The sequence below is a fragment of the Colletes gigas genome, unplaced genomic scaffold (assembly GCF_013123115.1).
Source record: "Colletes gigas isolate AHSC1104 unplaced genomic scaffold, ASM1312311v1 Colletes_gigas_Sc00182, whole genome shotgun sequence".
NCBI classification, from domain to species: domain Eukaryota; kingdom Metazoa; phylum Arthropoda; class Insecta; order Hymenoptera; family Colletidae; genus Colletes; species Colletes gigas.
Genome location: NW_025106805.1, coordinates 8,907 through 22,733, shown reverse-complemented (window position 1 = coordinate 22,733; position 13,827 = coordinate 8,907). Strand labels below are relative to the sequence as shown.

General features: G+C 56.7%; 1 protein-coding gene across 1 annotated transcript; it reads left to right on the top strand.

Moving 5' to 3' along the window:
• Positions 1-206: 206 nt before the first annotated feature.
• LOC122404325 lies at positions 207-660 on the top strand. Its single transcript, XM_043408261.1, has 2 exons — positions 207-481; positions 546-660. The coding sequence occupies exons 1-2, from the start codon at positions 207-209 to the stop codon at positions 658-660; spliced, it is 390 nt and encodes a 129-aa protein (XP_043264196.1).
• The last annotated feature ends 13,167 nt before the right edge of the window (positions 661-13,827 follow it).

The window sequence follows — 13,827 nt, the reverse complement described above, 5'->3', positions numbered from 1 at the left end:
GCCTCGGCAGAGTTGTAAAGACCTATCGAACAGTAGCTAGAGAAGTTTTACCGGTATTGGCTGGAGTCCTACCTATCTTACTAAAAGTAAAGGAAAGAAAAGAAATTTTCGACATTGAGACAAGAATAAGAAGAGCTCGTTTAGCGGGTCACGACCTCAGAATTCCGGATGTGAATAGCGAAAAAACTCGTATTCGTTCGCAAATCATGGCTGAGTGGCAGCGAAGTGGGGATGTAAACCGTAGAGGAAATATTTCTCATAAGTGGATACCAGATATTACAAAATGGATCAAGGCTACACATGGTCAGCTCACGTATCATATGTCCCAAGCGTTCACAGGGCACGGTTGTTTTAATGAGTACAGAAAACACATCGGGAAGGCGACCTCCGATTTATGCTGGTACGGCTGCAATGAGATTGATGACGCTGAGCACACGTTCATACAATGCCAGAAATGGGCTGAGAACAAACGGAAAACTTTGTGAGGAATTAAATACCGGTTTAAATACAATAACTATTGAATATTTGGGTGCTGTGATGATAAGGGACCTGCCGACGTGGAACGTTATAAAGACGTGCATAATGAATATCCTGAAAATGAAGGAGGAGAATGAGCGGGAGCTGGACAAAGCAGCTAGGATGGCTACACCGACAACCTAGCCTCCATAAATGGGCAAGCTCTTCGAGGCGCAACTTCACGTCTCCTACGGGCTGGGCGAAGAAATGCTGACGGCGGTCCCGCCCAACAATAGGAGACCTGTATGGTGCAAACAAGGCGAGAAACACCGGAGGAGTTTAGTGAGTAAGAATCTCACACTACCCCCTACCCCCTTCTGGGGTAGGGGTGCCTATGCAAGGTTCTCCTTCGGTATAAAAGGTCTGGGTTAGGTCTGGGTTAGGTCTGGGTTAGGTCTCCACGCACCCGTTTGGTTGTCCAGGCGGCAGGGGAGGTGAACCCCTACGTGGCGCGTCCCCAGGTGGCGGATAGGGGCAGCCGCTGGGATGGGATGCGGGGATGGGGTCATCAACCTGAGAAGGCTGGTGGCTGCATCCTCGCATGGCATCCCGGAGGTCGGAGCGATAGCTTCCGCGGACCAAACACCGGTATGGATGTGTTGCGCGTGTGAATGTGTGTGTGTGTGTGGACTGGGGCATGGGGTATTTGCCGCGGGTTAAACCTAAGGCCGCAGGTTGGCCTGTTGGCTGCGGGTGTGTCCTGCGGACAACATGGCCCCGCGGCCGGCGGCTTAGTCCCATGTCACGGGGCCGCGGGCGCTGGTGACCAGGCGCCTGCGGTTGAGTGGAAATGCGGTGGGAGGAGTGCCTCTCACCGGGAAGGGCCTGAAAAGGCACGGCGCGGCGAGGGACTCTGTGATGTCTCACTAGAGTTCCCGGTCCCTCGCCAAGCGCCTGAGGATGGTCACCGTGGGGTTTTACCCGGTAAGAGTCCGGCACTACCCGCCGGCCCGCCCATCGGGTGGGCCCGCGGGTGTCCATGAGGATTTCCCCACGTACAAAGGTCTGGTTAGTTCTAGGGCTCAGGACATGCTCGTTCTCACCCTGCGGGCCCATCGCCGCAGAGCCGTACATGATTCCCGATCAGCCCAATTGGATCGGGAGCCTGTGCGGTTTGGTGGCGATGGCCTGGGCGTGGCCTCCAGACTCCCCTCCCGTTACTATCCTGCATCGGGGGAGGGGGTTTCTGGTGGTCCAATGGGGGACCATCGCGGTTGTGGGCTGCTACGTGTCGCCCAACTGCGACCTCGTCGCATATGCGGAGTACCTGAACGGGGTGGGCGATTGTATTAGAGGATGCCTACCCCGTCCGGTACTGGTCCTGGGGGACTTTAATGCCCATGCGGCTGCGTGGGGCAGCCCCAGGACCAACCGCCGTGGCGAGGCGCTACTAGGTTGGGCGGCCGAGCACGACCTCCGGCTGGTGAATCGGGGCTCAGAAGCTACGTTCGTGGGGCCGCAGGGAACGTCCATCATTGATTTGACGTGGGCAACCCCTGCGGCCCTGCGACTCGTGTCGGGGTGGCGAGTGGCCGTAGAGGTGGCCACACTCAGTGACCACCTCTACATCACCATGACGGTGAGAGCCACACCGGCGCGTAGGGAGCCCCTGGGCCGGAGGCGTGCGGCAGATGCTGCAGCCCCCCCGCGATGGTCCCTGAAGAGGGTGGAGTGGGCGATGGCGGAGGCAGCCGCGACGGTGGCAGCCTGGTCCGAACCTGAGCATGGACCGGTCGACGACGTTGAGAGGGAGGCCGAGTGGTTCCGGGGCAAGTGCAAGGAGGTGTGTGATGCCTCCATGCCCCGGGCCAGGCCCCCCAGGAGCAAGGGCGCGGCTTATTGGTGGTCGCCGCACATCGAGCAGTGCAACGCTCGGTGTGCGCGCGCCCGCCGAATATACACCCGCGCCCGAAGATCACGACGTCGACTACCGACCGCGGAGCAGATGGCGCGCATTTACGAGGAGTTCGCCATAGAGCGGCGGACCCTCCAGCGCGCCATCCGAGACGCTAAGGCACGGGCATGGATGGACCTCCTCGGGGAGCTCAATAGGGATCCGTGGGGGCGTCCGTACAAGCTTGTAATGGACAAGCTTCGTCCATGGGCGCCCCCTCTGACGGAGTCCCTCGACCTCCAATTTCTAGAGGAGGTGGTATCAACCTTGTTCCCGGGTGCTAACCGGGACGGGGTACCACCTCCTCGAGAACCCTGGGACCCTACCATCTGGTCCCAGGAGCTGGAGGTCACACCCGAGGAGATGGGCCGGGCCGTGCGTCGGATGAGTGCTCGGAGCGTGGCTCCGGGTCCTGACGGCGTGCCCGGCCAGGTTTTGGCCCGTGCCCTTGGCGTCTTAAGTACGCGGTTCGGGAGGCTGCTCAGCAGTTGCCTCCGCCGAGGGGTATTCCCCTCGCCCTGGAAGGCGGCGCGGCTGGTCCTTCTCCAGAAGGCGGGAAGGCCCGCAGGTACACCCTCCGCGTACCGGCCGGTGTGTTTGTTAGATGAGGCGGGCAAGTTCTTTGAACGCATTGTGGCTGCCCGCCTCACCAACCACCTGTCCACGGTGGGACCCGACTTGGCCCCCTGCCAATTCGGCTTTAGAGAGGGACGGTCCACGCTCGATGCCATCGAGTTGGTCCGTTCCCTCTCTCAGGGGGCCACCTCCCAGCGTAGGGTGGTTCTGGCGATATCTTTAGATATCGTCAATGCCTTTAACACCCTGCCCTGGGAGGTGATTATGGGGGCACTAGAGTATCATCGTGTGCCCCCATACCTGAAGAGGATAGTCGGGTCCTACCTTAGCGACAGGTGGATTAGTTGCACCGGCCGGGAGGGAGTAATCATGCGGAGAGGGGTCGTACGCGGTGTTCCGCAGGGGTCGGTTCTAGGACCCCTGCTATGGAACATCGGGTACGACTCGGTACTGCGGGCGCCTCTGCCCGCTGGCGTTGCGCTGGCGTGTTATGCCGATGACACGCTGGTGCTCGTCAGCGGGACAGACTGGAGAGGAACAGCCCGTGCCGCGGAGGTAGCGGTGGCTACCGTCGTCGCCGAAGTCCGCAGGCTGGGTCTAGAGGTGGCACCCCAGAAAACGGAGGTCATGTTCTTTCAAAGACGTGGCCCCCGCGGGGTGCCACCGGCCGGCCTGCGGATCAAAGTTGGGACAGCCTACGTCGAGGTGAAGGCCCAGATGAAGTACCTGGGCCTGATCCTCGACAGCCGGTGGCGCTTCGTCGACCATTTCGACCGCTTGGCCCCCCGGGTGGAGAAGGCGGCTGCTGCACTAGGCCGCCTTCTCCCGAATATCGGGGGGCCCGATGTTGGAGTCCGCCGCCTCTACGTGGAGGTGGTGCGGTCAATTGCCCTCTACGGGGCCCCAGTATGGGCCCCAGACCTGGATGCTAGCCGGCGCAGTACGGAGATGCTGCGCCGCGTCAACCGTCGGCTGGCCATCCGGGTGATTAGAGGGTATCGCACCATCTCCCACGAGGCGGCGACTACACTGGCGTGTCTTCCGCCCCTGGAGCTCCTCGCTTGGAGAAACCGACAAGTGTACCGTCACTCCAGGGAGCTCCAGGAGGCTGGGAGACCGCCAGAGGATAGGAGGCAAGCGGTCGAGGAGACGAGGCGCCATGCCCAACGGACCGTTGTATTTATGTGGTTCCAGCAAATGATTCCGGCTGGAGCCACGCAACGGTCCGTTGGTGCAGTCCTGCCACATTGGCAAGAGTGGCAGGACAAACCGGCTAGGCTGTCCTACAGGATGACACAGGTACTCACCGGGCATGGTTGCTTTGGTGAGTACCTGTGTCGAATCGGGAAGGAGGCGACGGCGGTGTGCCACCATTGTGGAGGACCCCAGGACACGGCGCAGCACACGCTGGAAGTCTGCCCAGCGTGGGTAGATGAGCGCCGTGTTCTGGTTCAAGATGTGGGAAGAAATCTCTCGCTGGCTACCATAGTGGGAAAGATGGTGGCCAGCGAGAAAACCTGGCAAGTGGTGGCCTCCTTCTGTGAAGTGGTTATGTCACAGAAGGAGGCCGCCGAGCGGGAGCGCGAGCGGACCGCGCATCCCGCTCGGAGAGGGAGGGCTCGGAGAGGGGCCAGAGCGAGGCATCCTTCGCCTCCTGGCCCCCTCCGACGCCCTTGAGGTCTAGTGGGACCTCCAGAAGTGGGGCGGCCCGCCAGCACTCTCCTCCGACCACCACGTCGGTGGTCAGGAGATTGGCAGGCCGCCCCTGGGGGTTGCAGGTGCTCGGTGCAAGGGGCCCGAGCACCGAAGGCAGCCCCGGGGCTGCGGGCGTCGGGTGACCTGGCGTCCGTGGCGGAGAAATCAGGGGGGGGGAAGGACATGTCGTCCTTCCCCCCGGGATGAGCCTCGACAGGCAAGGCGCGGCGGGGGACTCTGTGATGCCTCACTAGAGTTCCCGGTCCCTCGCCGCAGCGCCGGAGGACGGTCACCGTGGGGTTTTAGCCGGTAAGAGTCCGGCACTACCCCGAGGCCCCCCCTACATAGGGCCTCGGGGTGTCCATGAGGATTTCCCCACGTACAAAAGGTCTGGGTTAGGTCTGGGTTAGGTCTGGGTTAGGTCTGGGTTAGGTCTGGGTTAGGTCTTGGGGCGGCCCGCCAGCACTCTCCTCCGACCACCACGTCGGTGGTCAGGAGATTGGCAGGCCGCCCCTGGGGGTTGCAGGTGCTCGGTGCAAGGGGCCCGAGCACCGAAGGCAGCCCCGGGGCTGCGGGCGTCGGGTGACCTGGCGTCCGTGGCGGAGAAATCAGGGGGGGAAGGACATGTCGTCCTTCCCCCCGGGATGAGCCTCGACAGGCAAGGCGCGGCGGGGGACTCTGTGATGTCTCACTAGAGTTCCCGGTCCCTCGCCGCAGCGCCGGAGGACGGTCACCGTGGGGTTTTAGCCGGTAAGAGTCCGGCACTACCCCGAGGCCCCCCCTACTTAGGGCCTCGGGGTGTCCATGAGGATTTCCCCACGTACAAAAGGTCTGGGTTAGTCTGGGTTAGGTCTGGGTTAGGTCTGGGTTAGGTCTGGGTTAGGTCTGGGTTAGGTCTAAAACGCGTTGCACGGTGGCAATTATGAAATGCCGCGTTTTCACCGGATTGAGGGAGGGGCCGCGGTGGCTCGCATATCAGGATATAAGAAACATGCAGGACACGTGGCAATATGGCTGCGGAAGTGACGCGGGCGGGCACGTGCTGAGCTGCCGACGCATGCGCGAGCAGGAGAAACCAGAGGGCAAGATGGCTGTCCGTCAAATCTTGTCATGTTTTTTCTCACTATTCTCACTTCATGTTTATCCTTTTATTCATTCATACAGCTACTTAACTATTACACTGCCTATAACTATGCACACGATTTTACACACAACACGTTAATTGCACCCTCTCACCTCACACCACGATATTCATATTTACATTGTATCTATTTTATTTATTCTCATTATCTCTCATTATTTAGCATATATATGTAACTCAACGTATACAGGATAAACACCAGCGTTCCCAGTTCTTCTGTTTCTTCTTTATTTCAGTATTTTATCTTATTTTTTCACTTATTTATTATTACAATGCATTCGTGCTACTAAAAGCAAAAAGCATTGCGTGGACCACGGGATGCACTGAAATGCAAGGCAATGCAGTAGGCATCCCGAGCAGTGATCTCACCTCACTGGGGGTGCGTGGACCCTGGTAGCAGCTATGTACACACGGGGAAAAATCTCGGCGAAACACTAATAAAACAGCGAAAAGTTTGTCACGTAACACATTACATCGTGTGAAATCTGGTGAAATGGCCGACGGGCAGTTTGCATATGAGGAGATGTGCGCGCAATGCTGATACGTCATCACGAGGCAATATGGACACGTTTTTGAATGACAGGCGCGAAAACGATAAGGGGAGTGGATTTAGGGGACACACCACAGGGGAACTACTCATTAACGAACATACACAATTACACACGACAGACAAGAACATTTCCCTTAGCCCTGGGCATCTCACACACACACACAAAACACGCATACACACACAGATAAACATGTACTCACAGGGGCTAAGGAGGGGGGGTTTTCTTCTCACACACAACAAAACCAGTCGGGGCCCGGCCATCCCGGCTGGACTGCTCGGCCAATAATACAACTATGGACATGAATAAGGAAATACGGAATACGGTTACCGGATCAGGGGACGTCGGACCCCCAGATCCCGGCCTGATGGTTGGCGAGCGGGAAAGCCACCTCAGGTCGTCATCATGCGATTTCCCTGCGCTCCCGGTGGGCACCGGGCCGGGGCGCAAGCTAATGTGACCGGGAAAAGGAAAAGGGAAGAGTAAGTCGGGAGGATACGGCTCCCACACGGGAACGGATACTGAGGGGGAGACTGATTCGGAAGTTTTCCGGACTCCGACCTCAGAGAGGACTATTTCTAGGATGGGAAGCGGGAAGAAGGGGGGGGGAAACCGGCGAGGGCTAGGAGCCCTGTTTCTCCAATACTTGCCCCCTTGGAGGGTTACGAACAAGTAACCATTTTTGCGCGGGCCCCGCGGGTGAACAGAACACCACCGAGACCTAGGCCCGTGGTCGAGGAAACACATGTGTTATCCTCCGACTCGGGTGAAGAGACGGGGACGGGTAGGGCCCCAAGGGATAAACGGGCGGACAAGGGTACCCAAGAGGGAGTTAGGCCTGGCCCGGAAGTGATTCTGGCAGGGGGGAACGAAGGAGAGGAAGAGATGGACTCGAGACCGGCCAGCCATATGGAAAGGGGAGGAAACGAGGCTGACAGGGTAACGGAAACCTCAGGAATAAGGAGCCCCGACACAAAAGAGGCACCACCCATCGACCGTGACAGCATCCTAGCGGAGATGCTTAGGGTCGATGGGCAAATGGAGACCAAAATTAGGCAGCTTGAGGAAGAACTGAAGGGGATCTCCGAGTATTTAGGATCTGACAAAAATGTCAGTTTTTTCTCCTCCTCTTGTAGGAAAAGTGTTGGGAGATGCGAGGGGCTGTTAAGGGAAATGCGAGGAAACGGCAATGCGAGGCGAAATCTGGGGATCATGGCTGCCAGATTTATACAGGAGGGGAAGGCCGACACTGAGAAGGCCGAGAAGACCCTGGTAGGGGTAGGAGTCCAGACGGACGTGAAGGGCGAATTCAAGGAAGTGGCGTCGCAGACCTTGGAACCCCTGGAAATGGGGGGATCGAGTGGCAGCGGACATGATGGCCCTTCAGGGGGAGTGACCGCTAAGAGGAAAGGGGGCACGCCGCCGACCGATACCCGAAACCCAGAGGGGGTAAGGAAGGTCAGGAGGAGATTCCTTGTGGCGGGGGTGTCCGAGGAAGCGCGTGCTGACGGAAGGGAGAAAAGATTAAATAGCGGATAGGGAGAGGGGGAGACGGGGAGGGAAGGTGACTTCCCCCCCCCCTCCCCCTGCCTGCCAGCCGCAGTAAAAGAGGCGGGGACCGGAGGCAGTGCCACCGAAGGATGGGAGGTCCAAAGAAGATCGAAAAGAAAAGAGAAGAGAAAAGAAGCTGGAGATCCCGGGGGGGGGGAGGGTCAACGGAGAAGGACCCACTACGGAGAAGGGAAAGGGTGAACACCCCTCCAGGACCACAAGGCCCCCCAGAGGCCCCCGAAATGAGGCGATCACCGTGAAGGCCGCGGGGAAATCTTACGCGGAGGTCTTCAGGTCAATCGCCGGAAAAATGGGGGGGAGACTGGAGGGAGTGCAGAAGGTACGCCGTACGCGCACGGGGGACCTTATTTTGGAACTTGGAGGGAGCGGGAGCGCTGCCGTAACCTCTGAGGCTATCAGGGGTGAAATGGGGGAGGAATACACGGTTAGGGCCCTCACCCCCCGTGTTGAGATCGAGATCCGAGACCTTGACCCGATTGTGGAGGGCAAGGATATCCTGGCGGCGGTGGCCGCGCACTGTGGGGCAGAAGGGACAGCCGATGCCAGGGTTAAGATGCCTAGGATTAGAAGCACCTTCGGCGGAAGAAGACAGGCGGTTGTCGAGGCTCCCCTCAGATGGACCGCGGGAAGTGGTTTTGTGAAGGGACCGAGGCTCAGGATAGGCTTTACGGTATGTCGCCTGAGGGTCGCGCCGAAGGTACAGCGATGCTTCGGCTGCCTGGGCTTCGGCCACATAAGGGCCTCCTGTCCACTTGGGAGGGGGGGGGCCAAACCTGTGCCACAGGTGCGGCCAAGAGGGGCACGTGGCGCGGAGCTGCACTGCACCCCCGTTCTGCGTCCTGTGCAAACGCAGAGGGCTCCCGGACGGAAGCCTCGGACACCCGTCGGGGTCCGGGGTATGTCCGGTGTACCGGGAGTACCTAAGAGGGGGTGGAAGTGACCCGGCACCTTCACGGTCTTACAGGTCAACCTGAACAGGTGTAGACTTGCGCAGGACCTGCTGTCCCGGACGGCCGACTCGGTTCGGGCGGACTTTGTATTGGTTTCTGAACCGTACAGGGTCCTCCCGGGCTGGGTGGGGGATGTCTCTGGGACGGCGGCCGTGTGGGTGACGGGGATAACCGGGCTGCGCCACGTGACCAATAGCGAGGTGACTGGACACGGTTTTGCTGCTGTCAGGATAGAAGGAGTAACGGTGTGCAGCTGTTACTACACTCCGAGGCTGGGACCGAGGGATCTGGACGCCGCCCTCCACGAGCTGGAACTGGAAAGGGCCAGCTGGGTGTAGGGCTGTCGTTGGGGGTGACTTCAACGCCAGCTCGTCCGCGTGGGGGTCCAGGACTTTCGACCTTAGGGGCAAGGGCGTTGCCCTCCAGGGGATCTTTGACAGGATGGGGCTTATCCCGGTCATGACCTCTGGAGGGCACACCTTCGAGAGAAACGGGCGCACGTCCAAGATTGACATCTTGGCGTGTGACCCGGTTACTCTACGCGGAGTGACGAGGAGTGAGGTCCTTGGCACCTACTCCGCGTCGGACCACAGGTATTTGCTGCACACCGTGGGGGGGAGGGCCCTAAATACCGTCCCCCGCGACAACGGCACGGCTTGGAGGGTGCACACACTGGATGAAGACAGGCTCCTCGAGGCCTTCGATCAGTTCACCGCAGGCCTCCGGGCCCCCTTCTGGAACGAGGGGGAGATGGAGGCCTTCCTGGATGCCTGCGAGAGGGCGTGCGCGGCCAGCATGGACCCCCGCAGGCAAACCCCTGTAGCGCGGAGATCCAAGGCGTGGTGGACCCCGGAGATTGCAGAACACCGGCGGGAGGCCAACAGGAAGCACAGGGCCTACCAACGGGCCCTGAAACGGGACAGGCCTTGGGCCGGGGAGCTACGCGAGAGCTACAGGGAGGCCAGAAAGGCCCTCAGAAGGGCCATCATCAAGAGCCGGATGGCCGCCTGGAGAAGCCTGTGTGAAGAGGTCGAGGGCGACGTGTGGGGGAATCCCTACAAGGCTGTTATGAGAACAGTCAAGCCCTGGTCGGACCCGCCTGTGCTTTCAGCAGACAGGGCCAGGGCGGTAGTGGAGGCGCTGTTCCCCAGGACCACTGGGGAACCCTCACTCCGGAGCTTCGACCCAGGGTGGGAGGCGGCTCTGGAGGGTTTTGTGCCGGTTGAGCCTGGGGAGGTCGTGGAGGCCTGTTCGAGGCTCAAGGCGGACCGGGCCCCGGGGAGGGATAATGTCCCGGGGAGGGTGGTGGCGGTCATCACCCGGAAGAGGGCCGACAGTGTGGCGTGTCTCTTCAACAGCTGTCTGTTGAGGGGATACGTCCCCCCAGAATGAGGGAGCAGAGATTGGTACTGATAAAAAAGCAGGGGAGGGACCCCGCGTCCCCCTCTGCGTACCAACCTCTCTGTCTCCTGAGCGTCTGGGCAAAGATTTTTGAGTCGGTCCTGAGGGGTAGACTAATGGCCGCCATCGGGCCGGATGGGTTCTCGAGCGACCAATACGGCTTCCGACAAGGGCGCAACACGGTGCAGGCCCTCGAGGTGGTGTCTGGGGCGGCCAGGGATGCGAGGGACAAACGTATGTTCTGCGTCCTGGTCGCCCTTGACGTCAAGAACGCATTTAACTCCCTGAGGTGGAGGCACATCCTGGAGGCAGGATCTGCGCGGGGAATCCCGTTGTACCTCATTAGGATCCTGGTGGGGTACTTTAGGGACCGCAGGGTGTGTTACCACACCGAAGAAGGGCCCAGGCATATTGTTGCCGAGATGGGGGTCCCGCAGGGCTCGGTGTGGGGCCCTACCCTGTGGAACCTCGCGTACGACGGGGTTCTCAGGTGCGACCTTGCGCCGGGATGCCGGATTGTGGGGCATGCCGACGATATCGCCCTGGTTGCGACGGCGGGTACGACGGGGGCTCTCGAGGAGCGTGTCAACCACTCCATAAGGGTAGTTATGGAGTGGCTCCGGCACACGACCTAGAGGTGGGCACCCTCTAAGACTGAGATTTTTCCCCGCAACAAAAAGAGGATCGGGGATTTCAAAGTCCGGGTCGCGGGGGTGGAGGTGGGACTCAGCACCCAGATACGCTACCTGGGGGTCACCTTCGACAGGAGCCACTTATTCCGCGAACACGTGGAACGAGTGGCCTCAAGGGCGGTACGAGTTATGGCGGCTCTGGCTCGTATCATGCCTAATGTCGGGGGGCCCGGGCAGGCGAAAAGTATGTTTTATTATCGGGTGCTCGAGTCCATCCTCCTCTATGCCTCCCCCATCTGGGCGGCGGCAACAGAGGTGGAGGTAAACAGGACAAAGCTGAAAAGGGCCCAGAGGGTTGGGCTGTCCCGGGTGGTTAAGGCGTACCGAACCGTGTTCCTGGACGCCCTAAACGTCCTGGCGGGGGTTCCGCCCATAGTGTTGACCATTAAGGAAAGGGCGGCCCTGTAGGCACTCGATAAAAGAAGAAACGACAACGAGGAATACGAAGCGGAAAGAATAAGAATACACGAAAACACGCTACAAAGTTGGCAACAACATTGGGACGAGGTGTGCAGGGACAAGGTCACCTATGGGTGGATACCCAGCATTCGTCAATGGGCGGGCAGGAGGCACGGGGCCATCACGTACCACCTCACCTAGGCGCTTACCGGTCATGGGTGTTTCAATGAGTTCAGGCATCGGATCGGTAAAGCAGCCTGTGGTACGTGCTGGTACGGCTGCGGGGCCACAGATGCAGCGGAGCACACCCTGTGCGTGTGCAAAAAATGGGAAGCCAGAAGGAGGGAGTTGGCGGAGGCACTTAGGGTGGGGAGTGTCACCGTCAGCGAGATGGGGAGGAAAATGCTCGAAGGTAGTGAGAATTGGGAATGTGTGAGGGCCTTCGTGACGGAAGTTATGTTGGAGAAGGAAAATTTCGAACGGGAAATCGACAGGGCACGACGAAGGGGTTTTCCTCCCCCTCCTCCCCCACTGTCGCCCCCGTGGTGGTAACTTTGCCACCCGGAGGATGATCCTACCGAAGAAAGAAGAGAGAAGAAAGAAAAAATGGGAAAAATTATGGTTACGGGCCGGACAACGTCCAAGGTCCCCCTTGAGGAGCAAAGGCTTTACACCACTTGCCTGGATTCGGCTCTCTGTACGGGTTGCGCGGGTTCTTTACTCTACTTCAACCCGCTCAATATAACTTACAATAGATTAAAATCAGCTATAACCTATTTAATTAAGTATACAAGTTTTATCGGCTACACATGACTACACAGAGTTTTATGTATTTTATTTTAGTTTATTTATTTACTATTTTTATTATATATATATATGTTTGATTTTATTCTATTTTATTTTATTTATTTATCTCATTTTACTTATTTATTTTTATTTATTTATTATTTATTTATTTATTTATCTATGCATTCATGTATACGTTTTACTGCTATTTTATTTTATATATATGTTTCTATTTATTCATTAATTGATTCATAATATATATAAATAAATCTAAACTTATTTTATTTTATTTTATATGTTTGTTTTATTTTGTGTTGTTTCTATTAGTACTATCTTATTTATTTATTTATTGAGTACCAAATACAATGCAGCTATCTATCTTATTCTGTACCCAGTATCATCTACCCGTTTGTACTTTCTTTATTATTTACCTACCTACCAAATTGCATCATAGCTCACCGCTCTCATCCGTCGCACTGCATACGGGATTGTATTTACAGGTAGGTCCTACTTTTACTATACACACTCGTTAAGTATAAGTATATTAATCTCAGAGACTCACACAGGCTGTCCCCAGTGTGTACCTTGGGGCTCGTACCCGGAGATTATGTTTTTCTTTTCCTTAAGACGCGATTTTGATTTTGATCTGTTTTGTTTTCTAAACTACCTCCTGGCTCTAACCAAACTAAGTTATTACTATTAGTAGCACTGGCTTTCCGAGCTTACTTATACACATTAGAGTACGCGAGTACATCTTTCTACCTCTTAGTTTTATTTTATGTTTCAGTTAGCCCCTTACTATTTTCACTCATCTATCTATCTATTATAGCAAACAGATTTCATTAGGTACAGCAGTACGTCTCGCGCTTCACAAAACCACGCGCTGTATCAGTAACATGCATATTATCATATGACACATGTCTTCCCGTGACTGTGTTGTTTTGTTTTGTTTTGATTCGCGCGGCACTCTGTCACGGTGGCCTGGCTTTATTGGCACAGGTCATGGACAGGGCTCCCTTTTCTCTTATCTTTCATTTTGTTAGAATCTAAGGGTTCTAACCGGGGTCCGGAATGAGGGAGTTGACAGGGAAAGAGAACTTGTACAAATTTGATTTGTCTTTTCGTTTGTCGCTTTGCGACAAACCGTTTATTTTTACAAAAATAAAAAAAACTAAAAAAAATCAAATAAACAAAAATAAATAATTTCTTTGCCAGGGGGGTGGAAGGCCTCACCGCTGTTGCCCTGGTTGGGTCGATCCTTGATTCCTGTAACAAAGGATCGACCAGAATTAAATACGTGATTGCACGTATCGTAAACACGCTCGTCAGCTGTTCGCCTCGCTCTCCTCGCGACTATCGTCGCGCTTGGAGGGGGGAGATCAGCTGTCGTTAAGCGTAGATAAGTGGACTGTATTTTATTGTTGCTCGCGAATCGTTATTAATTAAAACGATCGACGAGACTTTTGCCCTGAACAGATGAGACTGGACTCGATTCCGTCGGGGGCTCTGTGATGCCACGGACGGGTCACCAAATGGAGGTTGTAAGGCTCCAAGTGAGTGGGTCCCGTGAGCACGTTCACCGTGTGGGTGACGTATAAACGTCGCACGAGGCGTGTTTTTCCTGCTACACTTTATATCTACTGTGCAGCGACCGTTA

Bases quoted from the DNA above. Each gene is read 5' to 3' on its own strand.
- LOC122404325 (XM_043408261.1), top strand. From the start codon at position 207: ATGGCTGAGTGGCAGCGAAGTGGGGATGTAAACCGTAGAGGAAATATT. The intron at 482-545 runs GTGAGGAATTAA...TGTGATGATAAG, and splicing joins GAGAACAAACGGAAAACTTT to GGACCTGCCGACGTGGAACG.